The sequence below is a fragment of the Cynoglossus semilaevis genome, chromosome 2 (genome assembly GCF_000523025.1).
Source record: "Cynoglossus semilaevis isolate Cse_v1.0 chromosome 2, Cse_v1.0, whole genome shotgun sequence".
In the NCBI taxonomy this organism is placed as follows: domain Eukaryota; kingdom Metazoa; phylum Chordata; class Actinopteri; order Pleuronectiformes; family Cynoglossidae; genus Cynoglossus; species Cynoglossus semilaevis.
In genome coordinates this window covers 15,255,592-15,276,318 of record NC_024308.1, presented here as the reverse complement: position 1 = coordinate 15,276,318, position 20,727 = coordinate 15,255,592, and the positions used below count along the sequence as shown (strand labels likewise).

The window sequence follows — 20,727 nt, the reverse complement described above, 5'->3', positions numbered from 1 at the left end:
TATTATTGTATATTATCAATATATTTGTTTGTATCTATGTTTTTGAAAGATAGGCCAACAACAACAACAACAAAAGTATGTGCTATAACATACAATGCTAATACTACAAATCCTGACAGTTTTTAGGGGCTGTATACTGGCGGGCCAACTATAGTACACATTTGATATGATCTCGTGGGCCAAATATAAATATACTGTGTATAATGTGCATACATATATATATATATATACATATATATCTTTATATATCTTTATATATATACATATATACAGTAGATAGATATACATACATAGATATACATCTATGTATATATGTACATATATAGATATATATTTGTTTATATATGTTTATCAATATGCCTTGTAACCGTTTTCACTTCAGGAATTTGAAAGAAAACTTTGAAAACTAATTACCACTCATATCTCGTGCAGTTAAAATAACACTGCGCATTCCCGTCGTTACTTTGCATGTTTTACAGCTCCTGTAATTTCGACGTCTTTCGCAGGTACAACCGCGAGAACCAGTCGATTTACGACGCAGCCGTCCCCTTGGAGTGAAAACCACAGGTGATGACGTTTTCCCCTGTGATCAGCGGAAACACTGACATCTTTACAGCTTGAGCAATAAATACTTAAACACACAAGCACCCAAATCATCAGACGCATGGACGGTTTCAGGCTGACTGTGACTGTGTGATGGACTCGACAGAATGGTAAAAGAGGAAAAGGCAGAAGAGTTTGACCAGCGTGCTGTATAGTGTATACGGTTTAAAATTAAATATATTTGTAATGTATTAGTATAATTGAAATGTGGACAACCACATATTCCAATAGAGGTGTAAGAAAGTAGATACATTGAAATATTGCGATATTTCGTTTCTGAAACAGTATCAATATTCAACAGTACTACTGTATATCAGTATCAATTTTATATTAACAATTAAAACGCAGTGGTTCCCAACCTTTTTGAGAGTTTTTTTTTTTTTTTTTTTTTTTTTTTTTAAATTATTTTTTTTGTGTACCATGTTACAAATAGAGTAGCCAGATTATTTTTATATTTCAGCTCCGGCTCAGATATTTTTATATACCGCATTTAATGTTAATTTATATTCATGAAAAAAAATACATATACTTTTTTTTAGTTACAGGACATTTCAGGTGACTCCACGTGGGCCGCGACCCCAAGGTTGAAAAACACTGATCTGATAGATATCCCTATGTTAGCAAAAGAGCTAGTCCTTTTGTTAATAACTGTAGTCCTAATCAGAATGTCATTGATGACAGAGAGAGAGACTGTCCTCGTGCAAGGCTTCCGACACTGAAGTGGTTTATGGCAGTAGCCGCAGTTGTGGTCAAAAACGTTGTAAAGCAATTAGAGTGGTCTTCAAGATTACACGTGTACAGAGTTGTTTCCTGAACAAGTGTTTTGTTTATTTCAGCCGCAGTTTTAGATAGAGATAGATGGCTGGGACTTTATTAATCCCTCAGGTACGTCTTTGTGGAATTTTTTTTTTTTTACATCTCTGTAAAAGGATAAGCCAGCATGGAAGCAGTTCTGATTGTGGCATGCTGCTGTCCTGTATCTATTTACCAAACACTAGGTGTTTATGTCTGCTTTGTTTGATTGTCTGTCGCCAGGAAAATGTGCTGCAAGGCTTCGCAATACATTTACTTAGAATTAAGTAAGATTTTTTTTTTTTTTTTTAAACAGCACCAAGATACCACATTTTGCTCTGCTTCTTCCTGCCAGTTCCCATCGTCTTGTGCACCTGTTTTCCACCAGCTGCTGTGATTTAGCACTGTCAGTGTTTCTCCTCTCTACATCCCTGATCTTAAAGTACATCAAATATTTAACAGAGACACTGAGCTCAAGTGGGAAAACACAATACAACAGCAGAGTGCCGTGCAGCTGGCTGTAGTGAAAAGCTGCCACGAAGGGTTGCTGGATGACTACATTTTAGTACAGTAATAGAGATACAGGCATAATCCCAGCTCGTAACTCGAGGTGCTCGTATCTCCAATCAGTTTTTTTCCCCATAAGAAATAACAGAAAGAAAATTAATCCGTTCCGGCCTTTTAAAAAACTCCCTTATTAGTGCTAATAACAATGGAAAAAACATGTTTTAATTGCTATAAAAAACATACAAAAATTATAGTATATAAGGATTCCAAAAAATTATAGTATATAAGGATTCATGTGATATAAAATAAAAGAGTTCTTACCTTCGAGACAGACGATACAGTAGCGGGTAATGGCGGCTAATGGCGGAGGAAGAGGGAGAGGGAGAGGGAGGAAGGCAGAGTTGGCCCGTATGTAGACACTTGATTCCGTAACGTAACTTACTTAAGCTTAGCATTAACTTAACGTTTTATTTTTCCTACCTAGCGCCGGCGTCTGTAAGCGTCCTCGTATCTCAAATCTTTACTCTTATCTCAAAGCAAAAATTGGCTCCAAGGCTTGCTCACGGAATACTCGTATGTCGGCGAAGCTCGTATCTCGAGGTTCCACTGTACTTATTATTGTTTTACATATGTAATATTTTTTGTTGCAATTAATTAATGATATAAATAAATGTTAGCAAAAGGACAATATCAGGGTGTACTAGTGCTGGCGTCTAACAGTCTGTCATGGTCTATCGCATATACTGTTTAGAATATACGCACTGACGTAGCTGGCTTGTCCAGGAGGAAAACACTTTCTCTAGACACCACAGGGACAAATCAGCCGCAGAAATCCAAAGAAACATCCGCAATTTTAGAACGGAATGTCACATTCCTTCGCAGCTGACTGACCCTGCCTTCAAGAGTGCCTCCTATCAGGAAGTGCTGCACAATGGAAGCAAATTGCCAGAAACACAGAGTCAGACGTGGGGACAGGAGTTGGGGGCAGACGTAGGAAACGGTGTCAGCCACTGCCCTCGTTCAGTAACCTGCTTTGACACAACGGCTCCACCTGATGAACGCGGGCTAAATGTTTGGGTTATAAATGACATTTCAGAAAAGTTATAAAACTTTTTTTCATGACATTTGATTCGCCAGCCACAATTGTCCTAAAATCGAACAGGTGCAGAAAGATGGAGCGTTTGTGTGAACTGAGATAAATGACATGAAATAAAAGATGATAAAAGTCATGCATAAAGGCTAAATTGCTAAAATGCTTTTATCTTTAATATTTTTTACACCATCTATTGGGGAAATGTGGGTATTGCAGGGAAAAGGCAGAAGTATAATGATAAAATAAATAAATGATATCGTTTGGAAAAGTTTGGCGGCCCGTATAAAAAAGATGAACGGCCCGCATCCAGCCCCCGGGCCTTATTTTGCCCAAGCCTGTTCCAGGCATTTCAGACTGTGTGTCAATGCTATGTCCTCTCATGTTACCCGATCCATCCCATCTTATCAGAAATGAAGGCTTTCCTCAGTCATAGCCTGGGGGTCTTTCTCATCATCTGCGGAGTTCACTTTCCTCCCGACGGAGCTGTGGGACAGACTCATCTCACGTGTTTTTGTTGAGTCTAAACTTTGACTCAGAGTACCGTGGTGTACTGTTACAGTACACTGGCACATCGGCAGATGATTTCATGTATGACCATGAGTATTGGAATGAAGCTTCAGTCTCCAAACCAGTATCAGTCTCTCTTTTCTTGGGTTGGAGATTTTATTGAACTGTAATAATGAACTCCTGGTCCGTCCCTGCGGTTAGGTACAGTCCTTACATTGACAACAGTTTGTGCTGACTGAGGACACATCAGTATGTTGACTACAGTAGAACAAGATGGACCACATTCAGCTCGTCCCTTTTATCAGGGGTTGCCACAGCAGTAGTCCACACAGTAGTTCAACAGAGTTTTCCCGCCAGATTCCCTTCCTGATGTCACCCAACCTAGGATATGGGGACTGGGTGGTGTCGACTCTACCTCTTTGGCCCCCCCAATAGGTAGACTGTGGTACAGTTAAAAATACATATATTTATATTATACATGTGAAAAATATGTCAATATTAATAATAATAATAACAACAATAATTATGAATAATCATAATAATAATAACACATGTTAATAATAATAATAACAAATCATCAGCGGTCACCTTAATACAACATAACCTATAAATACTTACGAATTTCATAAAACTTTGTTTAGGTTGAAGGACACAGGATGTTTTATAGATTTGAAAATTTACAATTAAACCATTTTTTATCATTAATAAATTAATTCATTAAGACGATAATTAAGACGAAAAACCGTTCACTGTATTGATTATTTATAGGGAAAAACATATCCCTATATATTTGTAATAAACGTCTGAGTCTCAAAGTGTAAGCTCTTAGATTGTATTATTTGCCTTTCGTTGTCTTTTGAGCGGCCCCTCCCTCTTCTGCTTCACATCTTCAAAGACTAATCCTACAGTTTTTCCTCACCACCATCCACTCCCATGTCTCTAAGGTATTTGGCCTTTGCCACAGAGGTCCACCACCTGCTCTCTGTCTGCTGCTCCGAGCAACAAGGATATTTGTCTTTCCTCCGTTGGCTGATTAGCCCACTGAGAGTCTCCTCCCTGCTCATCAAGGGCCTGAACCTGAAGGCTGTGTGTTTTTACCGGGCCCCCTCCCCCCTTTTTGGTCACACAGCAATGAACAATACATGTATTTTGAATAGATAATAATCCATTCCAGAAGCATGTATTAGTACGTTATGGAGTAGTTACATCTATACAGTCTTCCATTTACAACCAGCCCTTCATGGGGAACTGTATTGTTGATGTGGCCCCCTGGTGGAAATGAGTTGGAATCCCCTGCTGTAGATGTTCCCCCATAATGGTTTTGAGAATTTGAATGAAAAGATGATTGTGGTGGTGAGTGGTGAGTTCTTTTGGGACTAAATGGTTCTACATACAAAGTCACTCTCTGTTTTGCATACGCTGAAACCCCGTCGCAGGAGTCCATATGGCAACGGGGCTGACAGGTGCACCTACCCCTGAGCTTCGGGGCAGGTGAAGGTTTCGCCCTGTGCTTTGTTTCCCCCAAAACATCTGCCATTAGCCTGCAGCCTCATTGTTGCACTGCGTATCAGCCCTGTCATTCCCTTTCAGAGCCAATATAATACAAAACATACATTCAACATATGGTCACACGGTTTGGTCGAACGTAGAACACAATGTCCCGATTAAGTAACCGCCTACGTGTCGTAACATGTTTGTTGCTCCGACCTTCTCGGGAAAAGGGATATTTTTCCAACAAACACCGAGCGGCATTCAACACAAAGCAACTGAGGCCTTCTCAAGAATTTCCATGTTGAATGTTGACACAGATTTAGTGTTGTGAGCCAAACACGAGAACTTGTTTTTCTCCGACTCAGCCAAACAAGGCTTCGAGTCTTCCGAAAGGTTTCTGCTCCAGTGACCAGAAGGAATCCTTCCACTTCTGAGCCTGTAACACCCCCATTGGCCTGTTTTTGTTTTTTTTCTCTTTGTCATCACAGCGAATACTCAAGAAGTGAATTAAGGGCAGTTCTCCAGATGATGAGTAAGGCTACGTAAAATAAATAGATCGATGTTGTGGTTTAAAAGCAACAAATGTAAGTGCTTCAAGATGACATTATGCCGATGATCCTGAACATTTCCTACAAGTGTTTCACGTAATGGTGGATTACTCACCTTTACTGTAAATACCGTTAGCTAGGTCTCGAAATGGGCTTACCAACTGTGTTTGTTAGACGGATGGAATTTTTCTGGACACACATCTTGGTGGTCAGATACTCAGAAAATATATAATGTTTATTTTGGAATCCAGTCGCAGGGTAGATTGGGTGGTTTGGCGGGCTGGATATTCTCCTGTCTTCTTTTTGGCAGTTTCTTTACCTGTGCCAACAATGATCACTGTGACACGTTGGTACAGCCCCTCAGAATTTAATGGGGTGTCAAACTCATTTTGGTTCACGGGCCGCATACAACCTAATTAGATGTCAAGTGGGCCGGACCAGGACCATCATAACATTATATTTCCCCCCTTTGTTTTCATGCAAAGATGTTATTAATATGTATTAAGTTTTAATGAAATGATAATAGATGAAGTGTTTGTGTATTTTTATCATTTTCGAAATTTATCAAGCTGCCCTAGCGGGCCGGTTTTGGCCCACGAGCCGTATGTTTGGCACCCTTGCTTTACCCCAGGCATTAGCAAACGTAATAAGAGACCTGATCGTCTCGCGGGCAACAATTGTCCTAAAATTGAACAGGGGGGCCGGGTCGGGAGCAAATAGATGGAGAGTTCATGCAAACTAAGATAAATGACATGTAAAAGTCACGCATAAAGGCTAAAATGCTAAAATAATTTTCTATGCCATCTATTGGGGAAACATGGGTATTGCAGGGAAAAGGCAGACATCCAATGATAATATAAATAAATTATATAATTCGGAAAGGTTTGGAGGGCCGGATTAAAAAGCTGAATGGGCCGCATCCGGCCCTCGGGCCTTAGTTTGCCCATGCCTGCTGTACCCTATCAATACTTGATAGATGATTTGTTTGTGCAAATGTGACAACAGGATGTTGGTGGAACTGCAGAGATGTCTATCAGTACGACAGCTGCTCCCTGACCCCTGGCTGAGGCAGATGGCCAACAGCCTCTGGTCATCAGCATACATGCTACACATTCACCAGTGACGCACTATAAACACTGTGGTATTTAGTCTGTTTATGTGTTTGTGTGTGTGTGTTTTCCGCTTATTTAACGTTTGTCGCGGACAGTTTTATTACACAACAATTTGAAATTTTTTCATCAGAAAATGTCCGTGTGTTGCAGCTATTTGTAGTATAAACAGGAATAAGAGATTTTCATCGGATTTAGAGGATTAGGTGTTATTGAATTTCTCGTAGTGGAAAGAAACTGAGGCGTTGTACCCCTGAGGGAACTGATGAAAATATTTACCCTGGTCTTATCTGTAAACAGAATTATCCACAGGCGTTGTCCTGCTTGTATTTCCTTGGCCATTTAGTGTTGTTTACTTTTATATTAAGTGAGGAATTTCTGATGTCGCAAAAGTGTCCCACGCTGTTTCTAGGCAAAGAGTGGCTCGTACACTTACACGTTGTTCAACACAGTCTTTTCTAGTGTTGGATAAAGTCAGCGTTACACACTAAAAAGAAAAGTATTTCTCTACATTTAAAGCGAACACTTCGGAGTAAGCAGTTTTTGTCTTGGAATTCTGCTGCGTAGAACTCTGGGATACAAATATTTGGCACTGGGTCACAGCCTGTTTATATGCCATGTTCAAAGGACTCTTGTAGTTCTGGGAGAAAAAAAAAAAAGATCAGATGGTGCGAGATGAAAACCAAAATGTATTGTGAATGTTTAACCCCTTTAACCATTTTGTACACACCCAGTGTCCTCACAACGGGTTTACATCTTGTCCCAGAATCAGAGTATGAGGAAAAGTTGGTACAAGCCGTGCAGTACAGGAGTACACACAAAGACATGCAGTATTATCAGCCACCGGGTCACCTAGACCCCAAGGACAACACGAGGGTTAATTTATAATTTGATGTTTGCGCTGCTGTTGAAATAGTTTATTTGTGAAGATTGGAAGATACAAAATAACAGAATAAAGGTAACACAGCTCGACATCTGGTCCAGGTATCATGATAACACTAAGCTGTTAAGGACAGCTGGGAGATCTGTCTTTGCCTGTTTTAGTAATTAAAATAAAGGCTCATTTTGAAAAGATAACATATATTTTAATAACTCTTAACATCCTTCGTGTGCCTTTTGTTTTGATCAGGTCTCTTATCCAAGTGCTAGAAACAAAGAAATACAGTACAAGTCACTCTGATAGGCTGCTTTAGGCTTGAACACAGACTCTTGTTGTGTTTTCTGCCCTTATTTGTAAAGACTCGGCCCATTGAAAATAAAACAGTTATAGATTGAGATTATATTATGAAGGTACTAGTTGTGATTGGAGAGAACCATTAGCTCCGGGTCCTCTTCTGTCATGCAGTGCTAGAACAGGAGCCCCAGTCAGAGCCTATGGACATGGTAATACGAGGAATGCGACCGTTTCCTCCCGGCAGTGAAACAAAAGGGGCTTCTGAGGCGCCTGACTTCCCACCTCACATAACAAGGCTGCTGCTCCTAGATCACAGTCTGTATTGTGTGGAACCAGTCATTGTAGGGCACGGTACTTGTTAGGTCTGATACTGTCACTCTGGTGGGTTTGGGTTAGGTTTAAACCTTAAGGTGGTCTTACAAGAGGGACATTAGAAATACCGGTATGGCGTTATAGCTGTCATTGTCAAAGCTCTGAAAAGAGATAACTAGAATATGGAGAACATGATCCTGATGTTGTGCTTTATGAACTGGTGATGCTGGTCCTATTTATAGATCAGTAGTCCGCTTTATAGGCAACTGTGCAATGATATGATCCCAGATAATAATTTATAAAAAATAACTATTTTTTTGTACTTGAGTACATCCACATAGTCCCACATTTATTCTTTATTATATATTTAATGTAAAAAATATAAAAGTATACAAAGTATTATATGAGTATTAAAAATCTATATGTATATACATATATTAGGGAGGTCAGATAATTACTTTTTGCTGATATCCGATATGCCGCTATTGTCCAAACGGTTAATTTCCGATTCCGATATCAACCGATACCGATATATGAAGCCATTTGCCCCCAAATCTGCGATAAACGTCTCAGGAGCCTACAAGCGATTCCAGCAAAACCCAGGGATTACGTTATCGGGTTTTCATTATCGGAAGAAAAAAAATTGATAACGATTTTTTTATATTGTATAATGATGCTAATATAAAAGAGAAAATACTAACCCTAGCAACTAGAACAGTGGTTCTCAATTTAATTTCTGTCATGCCCCCCCTTTGGGGACAGAAATGTTTTCATGCCCCTCTTCCGACCCACACTCCTGCGAATTGAAACACTATTGAGAACCTAATAAAATGTTTATTTTTTTTATGAGTTGCTGCCACCTAGTGACTGGAGGCTTGTTATCATTCAAGCATTACAGCAGTGGTACACTTATGTCCAGCGTGTCATATTCTATTGGAAGCCCCCAATGCCCCACATGGCTCACCACGCCCCCCACTGGGCCCGACCCACTATTTGAGAAGTACTGGTCTAGTGTGACTGTATTAGTCATCAAAGCGCAAACGACAAGTCAATGTAGTGATGCCAGAAACTCAGGGACAACGCTCAATCAGCTAAATCAACACATTAAGCTAAACATACAGTGCTAAAGGGCGGGTTCGTCCGCTTTGAACGGAGTTATTTGGAGTTGTTTCTTATGCAGACCGAGGCCCTGACAGAACAAAGGGATTATTCTAATTCCACAGTGTAAAGTGGACCGAGGCACTGCATGTTCTGTTATGTTGGTCTATGCAGATAAACTTGCATTTACAACACTGCTCTGTAAACTCATCTAAAGCTCTTGGTCGCAGCGCAGGTGTCAAACATACGGCCTGTGGGCCAAAACCGACCCGCTTAATGAATTTTGAAAAGGAAAAAAAAAAAATACACACACACTTCATGTTCAGGATGTTTTTTGGTAAAATTATATATCATTAAATATACAGTAAATACATTTTAATAATAATATTCTTGCATGGAAACAAAGGGGAAAAACATGGACTTATTTTTGGTTTATAGTTAATTATGTTATGATTGTACTGGTCCGGCCCACTCGACATCTAGTTTTGTTGTATGCGGCCCGTGCAACAATATGATTATACACCGAATATGTTTGACACCGACTAGAATAGAAGTACTGTATATTTATTCTGTATACAAATGATACTACGTCAGTTGTGTTATACAGTAATTAGATAAACCCATACGTCAGAGATGTCAAACTCATTTTGGTTCACGGGCCAGATTCAACCCAATCAGATGTCAAGTGGGCCGGACCAGTACGATCATGATGGAATTAACCAAGAATCACATTGAGTCCATGTTTTTCCTCATTTGTTTTGAATTACAAGTATATTTGATATTTATTTTTGTTTATGCATATTCTACTTGACATGGTGGTTACAAGGAGTGTGCTTTTCTCCCCTCCTCCCAGGTACATATCAGTTCATCTCGTCAGTTACCGGATGACTGTAACGGCCATGCAAATCAGCAGGTGCACGTCTGCCTGCGAGTGTAACAGATGAATCCACTGGCACTCTGTCTATACACGCTGACTGCACTAGAGCAACAAGAGGGCGTCTGTTTACATCGCCAACACCACTCCACCTATAGGGATCAACCTCTTAATGCAAAAAAAAAAAAAAACCCCGAACTCCACAAAACGTACCATCCAACCCCCACAGCCAGCTGACCGTCCACATGCATGTCTGTACGTGTATCTGTGTGTTTGTGACAAAGGACTATAACTGGTGGTGGGGGGGGGGGGGGGGGCAGCAGATGGCAGGGCAGCCCCCGTCATGTCTGCTTTTTTAGGGGGAGAACAATGCATCTCTCAGAGCTTTTATTGAAGGAGGGGAAGGGGATTTAAGTCCACGGACAGCTGGCAGGCATCGTGCCTCGCACCTTCCCTCTCACCCCTCCCTCGTGTCCATACACACAGACGCACACTCTGCAATTAACCGCCACGGGCCAAGGCTTAAATATTTACCAGACACATGCGGACAAGAGACTGTCCACGGAATGATGGTTAATCTTTGTCCAGAGTCGATATCAGGACAGGGAACGTGGGTTACAGATTTTCTGTCATCGTGATGTATTTGGTGCCTGTAAGTCCAGCGAAATAAAGATGACCATATAAGGGTTATATTTATATTTTAGCTGCTATATAACAACAACAACAAACCTGGTTTCAGTCTTTATGCTAGTTTTGTTTTAGTTTGCAAATTTAAAAAACTAATCTTTTGAAGGGATTCCAATTGGAACAGACAACATGTAGCTTTGTCTCTCTATTGTGGTTTTTTTTTGTTTTTTTTTTTTTGGTCATTGAACACCACATGCTGGTAAAACTGGTTAATAATGATTTCCAGAAGGTCAAAGGGGAAACATTGTGCAGCTGGCCTGCACAATTTTCCGACTTAATTCAATCTCAAGAGTGGACTTCAGGTCAGAGGACATGGCAGAAATACTTAAATCTAGAGGGGCTTAGAACCAATGACAGTCCGAGAACTCTTAAATAAACCTCTGTATTTTCACATCAGAACTTAATTCTTTCGCTAATATTTTCTTCTCCAGGTAACATTTGTATTGCATATTCCAATATGTAACTCACAACATAACAAAAACTCTTGCTTAGCATGTTGTTAGCATTTTGCGCACAAACTGCAGCACGCCTTCGCATGACGCACTGCTGAATGTTGGTGTAATGCGTGAAAGTCACCTGAAAGTAAGTCCGAAATTAAACTGCTGAGAGACAATGACTTCTGCCCCCTGCTGGGGCATCATGCCACACCATTGGCATCCTTAGAAAAACTCTTTAGATTCGCCACTGGCGAAGCACAACACAACAAAACATTAGACTGTTTTACATGACACTAGCAGCCAGCTGAGAAGGTCCTGTTGTTCTGTATTCAGAATTTTTTCGTTTTTTTTTTTTGCTCCAGTCTCTCGCCCCTCCCCTGCCGTCCTTTCTCGCTCCCCTCCTCCCCCCGTGCTCTGCTTTTGATCCCACAGGGACCTGCAGCCTTTACATTCCCTCCTCCATCTTCTCCACTCTCCTCCCCTGTGACTCCCTTCTCCTCCTCGCCACCGTTATTGTCGAATCGCTCTGACGCACCGGCGCTAAGCAAATGAACATCCATCCTAATAAAGGTCCGCACGACTGATTTAATAAGCTCAAGAAACACGTGAAAGACGCGTGGGAAATCTACGGACTTTGTTGAAGAAAGCGTTAAAACCGTTGGACTATCGCAGTTTTAGGAGATGAGACTAGATTTGGGTGAGTTGTGTTTTTTGTTCGAGGTAAACTGTTTGCGTATGACGCACTTGTTCGGTGCGCTTGTTGTGGATTTTTCTCTCCCGCTTGTATTGGTTACTGGCGCATCTGGAATTGTTTTTTTTTTTTTTCATTTTTTTCCAAACAAAATGCCTTTTTATTGTTTCTTTCCGTGGCACGCTTTCTTTCCTTTGTTCTCTATCTATCTATCTTTTTAGATACAGTGGCAACGATACGATATATTGGGATGCACAGCGATACTATAGGCACAACGACATATTGAGGGTTTTTTGCAATTAATTGTCAGCTTAGTAAACACAATTCTGTTGCATGCTGAACATAAAGTTACTGAACAACATCTATCTATCTAGCATACAGCTTTCACAAAAAAATGTTATGTTCTATTTTTAAAAATTATTCTATTAATCATTATCATAACAAAGTCTTTCATGTCTACAGAAAATAACAGCTTTCGCAATTGAATGAGACGTGACAAATCCTGAATGAAATCCTTTACTGCTGGGACCAATGGCTGTTTGACTAATATTATTGTCTGGTGTCTTAGGTTGGTGAAGGACCCGTACATGTGACTTGAAAGGCCGTAATCGTACATTTCACGTTTTCCCCCGTAACTAAAATGAGAACTGCCGAGGACTCCTCCGGAACAGTGCTGCACCGCCTCATCCAAGAGCAGCTCCGCTTTGGGAACCTGACAGACACCCGTGCGCTGTTGGCCATCCAGCAGCAGGCCCTTCGCGGAGGCAGCAGCGGCGGCGGAGGCGTCGGGAGTCCCCGCTCCTCTTTGGAGAGCCTGACTCAGGAGGAGACTCAGTACATCCACATGTCGGCTCGCCAGGAGCCCCAGGGCCAGGAGCACCAGGGTGACTGCCTGCTCTCCGAACGCTCGGCGTGCGATCTGTACGGGCTCCACAGCGAGGAGCTGCCCACCTACGAGGAGGCCAAGGCCCTGTCCCAGTACCTGAACTCTCAGAAGGTGCGGACGGAGCAGAGAAGAACCAGCGCGGACACGATGGCCGCTCACGTCGAAGGACAGTGGGATCTGAAGAGAGAGCACGCCCGCTCCCTCAGCGACAGGCTCATGCAGCTTTCTTTGGACAGGAACGGAGACAGAGACAATCTGAGTCAGAGTTTTTCACGTAGCTACCCGCAGCTGTATAACGGTACCGCTGTGCCATACCACAACCACGGAGGTCAGCAGTTTCTGGACCCCAGGGGGCCTCCGCCTGACTACCCCGTCTTTGCGAGGCTTCCTGAGTACGCGCTCAGTCACTCACAGGAGCATGGGCAATACTACGGAGACCCTCCCCCTCCCCTCTACTCACAACACCACAGGTTGGGAGACAGAGCAGTCGAATTCGTGATTCGGTGCTTTTACGTCACGGTGGCGATGATTAGTGTCGTGACCTGTCTCATCTCCCCTCCGCAGGTATGTGTCCGCTCAGTCCCAGGTGGCGCTCAGCGGTGTAACCGCCGCCTCCAGCGTCGTCCCGGCTCCTGACGTGTTGATGAGGGAAAACGAGAAACTCCGGAAGGAGCTGGAGCTGTTCACCGAGAAGGCCACCAGGATGCAGAAGGTAGGAGACCGAAATGATGTCATCAGTGAAGCTCGTAAAGACATCGTAAAACTCTAGTGCATGTCGTGGTGGTTACAGAGGTGGTTGAAGAGTGTTTTTCAGTTTTTTTTTCTTTCTCCTCAGATGGAGTCGGAGATTCAGAGAATATCCGAAGAGTACGAGACACTAATGAGGGGTTCTGCCAAGAGAGAAACTCTGGAGAAAACCATGAGGAACAAACTGGAGTCCGAAATCAAAAGGATGCACGACTTCAACAGAGACCTGAGAGGTTGGTGTCGAGTCGGCGGCCGTAAATTGAACAACGCCGCTTTCCAAAGGAGTTCGAATGAATGACTGTCTGCTCTGCTCTGTACAGAACAACTGGACACCGCTACTAAACAACAAGCGGCCAGGGAAGCTGACCAGAAGCAGAACATCTTTGTGAAGCTGCTGGAGCAGAGTAAGTTTTCTGAACTCTAAAGTTGTATTTGTACGAACGGGACGGAAGAGTTCCTCACTTAGATGGTAGTCGTTTTTTTTTTTTTTTTTAACAGCTGCAGTAAATGTGGCCTGGATTCCTGGGATTTTTTTTAAAGGTATTTTGGCCTCTTGGGGCATTAGGGCATTCCCCCACCTCCTCATCACAGCTGACTTCCTTCCCGAGAGGGAATTAATAAGCACACCTCAGGGGATGTAGGGCCAATAAATATAACATCTGCCCAACACATTCTCCTTGTTTGGGCATTTCTTCACTTCATGGGTTCAATCATGACCTGTGCAGGGGAAGTGCTGTGTGGAGAACGTTCTGCCGTTGTGTAATCGGACACAGCAGCCTTTTGTACATTACCCTGCTGCACATTTCTCTTATGTTTTCCATTATGTTATGGTGCAAATGTCTTGAATCTTGACATTTGAAATATTACCCATCCCTTGGGTTTCCTGAAGCTGGTTATCTGAGCACAGCAAATGTAAAAAAAAAAAAAAAAAAGAAGTGAAAAATGTGATTAGCTTGTGTTGTATTGTGAGGTGCTTGTTTACTCCACAACCTTAGAAGCATTCCACGGCTTTTCCTAGCACAAAGCTATGCCTGTGTACTTAAGTGGATAAGAGGAAGTCTGCATTCCCTCCTCAGGCATGCAGTCGCGTTGCGTAATCAGTCCCTACTTTTAAAGCGGTACGACACATTGATGAGATCGAGTTGATAATTATACGTAGCAGGTCTAGTTGGCACTTCAAATATTTTTGGTCGGTTGACAGTTTGTTTACTGTGACGATGACCCCGTGTCTAATCGTCCCATCCTCTCGCCGCGTTTCAGAGGCGGAGCAGCAACGAGAGCGAGAGCAGTTGGAGAGGAAAGTTCAGCACCTTCGAGTCGCGGGCGACGAGTGCCGACAGCGACGGACGCTGCTGGAACAAAAGCTGGCCTCGGCCCAGCTCCGCAACCTGCAGCTTGAGGAGGATTTGCAAAAGAAGACGGCGTACATAGCGAAGGTGGAGCGCATGCAGAGCGCTCTTGCTCAGCTCCAGGCAGCGTGCGAGAAGAGGGAAGTGTTGGAGCAGCGGCTCCGCACGAGGCTCGAGCAGGAACTGAAGAGCCTCAGGGCGCAACAGGTGAGCAGAGGATGTCCAATAAGATTGGCTAACCGATATTAGCATAATTACATAATATCTGTAAAAAATCATTATCGATTTTGGTTTTTTCCTCCGATAATAAATAACTCAAAGTCGCCAAATGATGTGTGCCGTAAAAATAGTTTTGGGGGAAAACGGCTGTATATGAAGGTGAAAGCCACTAGATGGCAGCATCGCAGCTCATTTTATGAATCGATTTACATAATGTGTTTGTCATTTAAAATTTCTAACTGGTATGTTTTTTATCCCGGCTTCAGAAACAGGGAGCTGATCCCACAGCTGATTTACATCCCTAGTACTGAGTGTTTATTTTTTAAAATTTCTAACAGTTTTTTTTTTTTTATCCCGGCCTCAGAAACAGGGAGCTGATCTGAGTGTTTGTCATTTAAAATTTCTAACTGTTTTTTTTTTTTATCCCGGCCTCAGAAACAGGGAGCTGATCCCACAGCTACAGCGTCGAGTTCCTTCGCCCTGCAGCAGCAGCTGAGGGAGAAAGAAGAATGCATCCTAGCCCTGGAGGCAGATATCACCAAGTGGGAGCAAAAGTACCTGGAGGAGAGCACGATGAGGCAGTTTGCCATGGATGCAGCGGCCACTGCTGCAGCACAGAGGTACAAAAAAGTCAAATCAAATATAATATTAATAATAAATAATAAATAACCAGCCAAACCAGCAGCAGATTTTAACCTTGCTACGTATTTATCGCAGAGATACAACCATCATCAAACACTCACCCCGTCATTCACCGAACAGCAGTTTCAATGACAGCCTGCCCAGTCACAGACACCAGGAGATGAAGAACAGGTACCTTTTTCTACCGCGCCGCTACGCCACCATTCGATTTTACAGCCTGAACGTTTTTCGAACTCATCGTGTGTGTGTTCTGCGTTTAGGATCCGCGCTCTTCATGCTCAGCTCCTGGAGAAGGATGCGGTCATTAAAGTCTTCCAGCAGCGCTCCAGATGGGAACAGGGCAGGTCGGAGAACCAAGGGCTCCGTCTTGCCAGGTCGGTTCCTTCCATCAACACTACAGCCTGCACCGGCACACAGCTCAAAGGTGAGTTCCTGCCCGTGAATCTTCCTGCTAAGTTCAAAGCATTTGGAATCAAATTCTGTCATTGGGAGACAACTGTCGCACTGTTGTGTCGTCAAATAGATTAAACAACCGAATTCTGTCATTGCCGTTGTGTCGTCAAATAGATTAAACAACCCTCAACATAGGCTGCGTCATTTCAAACTAGAACGCATTTTGCTTCTGATTCCAGAATAGCCTGAACCAAAATATTCTTGTGAAGGACTGGCAGATGTTGTCAGGATGTAAGTGTTGATGTACGCAGATGAATAAACAGCCTTCTCTCTCTGCTTCGTTTAGGAAAGAGCCTCTCGGATGACCTGACCGGTGCCTCCGCCGCCACACTGTCATCCCAACCCTGCGCGATGCTCAAGGTCTCAAATAGAGACGTCAGCACTCAGAGTGATGAGGTCACACAGGCGCCACCGCTCAGGGCAGAGCCTGGTGGAAAGAAGACATCTGAGTCTGTCTCAGCTGGAGTCACAGGTGAGCATGACTGTTTGGAGAATCACATGAAGCGTCAATGTTAAATTAATTTGTGTAGCTGTTTCATCTTTTCGTACCAATTCAGACCAAACAAATATAAAAAATACATCTAAAAAAACAAACTTTGAAGCTTTAAGAATGCAGCTCAAACACTCGTTCGTCGGTCACTGGGACACAGGCGTTCCAATCCAGAATGAACAAATAAAGAAACAAAGCCACAAAACTACTACGCTTCAGATCACATTGAGTAATCATGTCAAATTAGCTCTTTCTGAATGTGACCAAAAACGAGGGTCGGGTGTTGAGCAAAAGCCCAAATTAAAACTCAATGTGATGAGCATAGAAAAAGCATATTTTGTAGATATTTATGATGACTTTGTAAAATCAGGACATTGTTTCTAATCTGCTAATTTTATCTCCACTCTAGACCCCGTGGAGGATCCTGCAGTTCCACCCAAGACACTCAAGAGCATCAAGAGCTCGGATGCGGAGATGGTTGAAATCCTCATTTGAGCAGCTGACCAGTGACGGCCGGCGACGACTGACACGCTTGGCCACATTTTCCTACTTCTTTGATCAGCGTTACGAAATGGTCTGAATGAACGCGCGGTGTCAAGAATGTGACAGTTTGAAGAGGAGGGCCCAGGGTTTTTCCTTCGGCTGCTTCTGCACAGATTCAAAACGAATGTTTGACACAAAAATAACAGGAAGAAAGTCTCGGTACCTGGACTGCTGATTTTCAATATATGTATGTCGTGGAAGGTTTTTTTTTTTTTTTAATTTCTTTTATATTCTATTTATACTTGTAAATGCTGCTTTCTTTTTGATCGATGAAGTTTCACTTTCTGCATTATGTGCACAGAATATTTAAAAAAAAAAAAAAAAAAAAAAGACGACTCGGTGTGAGCATCCCGTCTGTCTTCACGCCGTGTGTGAGAGGATTCGGAGAAGGACCCAGATTTAAATTAACAGTTGTTCCTATTTAAAATAAACCCAAAGCTCCGGCTACCAGAGCATTTGGAAATTTCCTTATGAATGCCGGGCGCGCTCGTTTCTGTCTTTAAAAAGCCCGTCTAGATCGACAGGTTTCCAGGAGTCTAATTTTCCAAATCCCGGGGTTAACGTCTGGGGCCTCAGACGGCGACTGCCCAACATTTCTCTCCCCTTCGCTGACATGCTGGAGCTAATCTTCTCACATTCCTCGCCGAGGGAATGCTGTTAAAGAAAAAGACTATGTAAAGTCTGACCCCCCCCCAACCCTTGTTAAAATGGCACACATTCTCCACATGATTTCTTTTCTGGGGTCTGGTTATTTCTTCTTCTTCTTCTTCTGAGCCTGTGGTAGCTGGGTCTACCGTCAGCGTTGAACTATAACCGGCGTGCATTTGCCATTCTATTTGTTGTCCCCAATCCCTGTGTTATATTCAGCTTCTATTTATTTCTCCGTGCATTCTACGGGATCACTGAACACCTCTGAATGTAGACTCCTGTTGTCAAGATACGTTTTTAGTGAACTGGAATGTGCCGTAGTTCAAAATTAGAATACTGCAGACGTCCGACATCGCTTTCCGCAGTCGCTGCTTCTTTTTAAAAGGCACAAATTCCAACCCGTTACCAGACAGAACATTGAACTGCCCCCCCCCCCTGTTTTCAAGCTCTTTACATGAATTTTCTGTCACAATGCATCTGCTGGTCAATGTGTTGACTAAACGCCTTTAATGTTTTGGGGGAAAATGTTTACACAACAGATATGTGAAGTTTCTGAGAATTTAATATATTTTGTAATTGTTGTTTGTCTTTTCATTTATTTGGTCTTTTATATATATATGTATGTATGTGTGTGTGTTTGTGTCATGCTCTGGTGCCAAAGATGCATCCAGCTGTTATGTGTGTGTGTGTGTGTGTGTGTGTGTGTGTGTTAACCAGTGACCAGTTGTTGTTTCAGCTGGGTGACGTATTGTAATGTTGCTGTGACCTTTCTTTGTAAAGGAAATATTTGTACATATATCTAACGTTTCACAGTGATAGAATACATTTCTTAATATATGTCCGATATATAAAACCGACTCCTGTTTTTTTTTATTGTTTGCAGTAACGCCATGATTTTAGTTAAGAAATACAGCCCTGTATCTTTGAAGTACAGTATGGAGGAGCCTTTGTTAGCAGAGGTGAAGTACCACCTTTTGGCTAGCTGTTAAATTAACTTTGTATGGCTAGTTAGTTAGTCAGTTAATTTTGTATCTATCCATCTATCTGTCCATCTATCTATCTATCTCTCTATCTATCTCTATCTATTGATCTCTCTCTCTCTCTCTCTCTCTATCCATCTATCTATCTATTTATCTATCTATCCATCCACCCATATATCATCTCTCTCTCTCTCTCCATCCATCTATCCATCCATCCATCCAAAAACAGCATTTTGTTCGACTTTGTTCGACTTATTATAACTGTTATGTGCATGCCGCCCTCTGATTGGTCAAACTCTCCAGCGACAGGCAACACATTCCCCACAAAGCTGCAAATTGACTAAAAGCTCATTGTAAATTACTAAAGACTAAGAGTCGGGGGGGCAAATTTGCCCTGTTGCCCTCCCTTCCCATATCCCTCTGGCAGTGTGGGGTTGTTGCCCATGCTGGCTCACTGTCTTCTTATGGACCACCATGTGTCTTTTTTTGGCAGTGGTGGACAGGGAGACTGAGTTAATGTGAGTTTGTTCAGACTTGGTGAAGTATTTTTGGAGGAGGAGAGGCTACTTGGGTCATGTAACGTCTTCCGACGCGACCCCGAAGGGTGACCCTGGGGTCAGTTCCAGAGGTTTGGTTCACCTTTGCTCATGGTTGGCCTACGTGTCATGGAATGGCTGCAGGTCTCAGAATCCTGACATAGTGAATTCTGGGTGCCCTGTCAGCAAGGGGTAGATCAACCCGTTGTCCCCGTTTGCCCTTTGGGGCTCTCTTGTTGGGTGGTCTAATAGTGTCCAAGTGGGACATGATGAGTTGGGGTCCGGATCACTAGACCCTTGTTCCCCTCTGGGTTAGCAGACCCTTGGTCGTCATTCATTTTAACATTCCCACTGGCTAACTCACTGGGTGGTACAATCACAGGACGTGTGTCTTTGAGTGTCGTCTCACTGATTAGGTCTGTGGTGATCTTGGTGCTAAGTCTGGTCTAAGGTCTGGTCCAGCGGTTATCTTTGAATGAACAAACTAAAGGGATATGACTGGATTCTTTAGGAATGAAGTCAATTAGTAAAACTGAAGTCCTTTTTTTAACTGTCCCGCTGTGACCCGGTACCAAATGATCTACGGACTGGCATTGGTCCCCGGACCAGGGATTGGGGACCCCTGTTCTACAGTATATAACTTTACGTCTCTTGTTCAAACTGTGCTGCTAGCCAAGCAAATCACATGAATCGGTTGGCCCACTGCAGCCTGGTACAAAATGACGTACGGACCAGCACCAGTCCCCGAACCGGGCCTTGGGAACCCCTGGTCTAGACAACCACTTCTGATAAAAGCTTATTTTTTTGTATTTTTTCCTACTAACCTACAAATCTAATCTTCATCTAACTCTTGATCTCGCTAGGTTTGGTGTTGACTGCCTCTCTGTCAACAAGAGATTCTACTGTAGGACAGACCTCATTGAATTTGACAATTGTGTCACTCCATTTTCGATATCACCAGTAAGTGACACACTCGTGATTTGTTTTTTTTTTTTAAGATCAAAAATGTTGCCAAAGTTTCATTAACATTTCATCATCTTTAAATGATTAACTCGAGAGTCGGTCAACATCAAAAGTCAAGGTGAGCAAATACTCTGAGAAAACAAAACCTGCGGAGTTGGTTGGTGCTCTTGGTGGGCCACGGTCATGTTTTGACGTCAACGGGAAATGAAACATCTCGCCCGCTTGTTTTAATAGAATCCCAAATACATGACCGTGCGTATCGATGTGCTTCATGATGAAAAGTTTATAGTTACACCTTCCGCAATGTGGGAACAATTATGGTAATATTCCTTGTTAATCCTGGTTCAC

At 42.6% G+C, this 20,727-nt stretch overlaps 1 protein-coding gene across 2 annotated transcripts in view; it reads left to right on the top strand.

Moving 5' to 3' along the window:
- amotl2a (angiomotin like 2a) overlaps positions 1 to 18,753 on the top strand; it is a 22,604-nt gene extending 3,851 nt beyond the window's left edge. Inside the window, exons 1-11 of one of the 2 annotated variants that reach the window (XM_008338599.3) lie at positions 11,840 to 11,929; positions 12,492 to 13,279; positions 13,374 to 13,521; positions 13,645 to 13,789; positions 13,877 to 13,960; positions 14,817 to 15,112; positions 15,560 to 15,744; positions 15,842 to 15,937; positions 16,027 to 16,190; positions 16,506 to 16,691; positions 17,119 to 18,753. In XM_008338599.3, coding sequence (XP_008336821.1) covers positions 12,564 to 13,279; positions 13,374 to 13,521; positions 13,645 to 13,789; positions 13,877 to 13,960; positions 14,817 to 15,112; positions 15,560 to 15,744; positions 15,842 to 15,937; positions 16,027 to 16,190; positions 16,506 to 16,691; positions 17,119 to 17,204 — 2,106 coding nt within the window. In that variant the 5' untranslated portion in view covers positions 11,840 to 11,929; positions 12,492 to 12,563 and the 3' untranslated portion in view covers positions 17,205 to 18,753. Of the gene's footprint in view, positions 1 to 11,839; positions 11,930 to 12,491; positions 13,280 to 13,373; positions 13,522 to 13,644; positions 13,790 to 13,876; positions 13,961 to 14,816; positions 15,113 to 15,559; positions 15,745 to 15,841; positions 15,938 to 16,026; positions 16,191 to 16,505; positions 16,692 to 17,118 lie in introns of those variants that run through there. The other variant, XM_008338600.3, reaches the window with a different exon arrangement.
- The last annotated feature ends 1,974 nt before the right edge of the window (positions 18,754 to 20,727 follow it).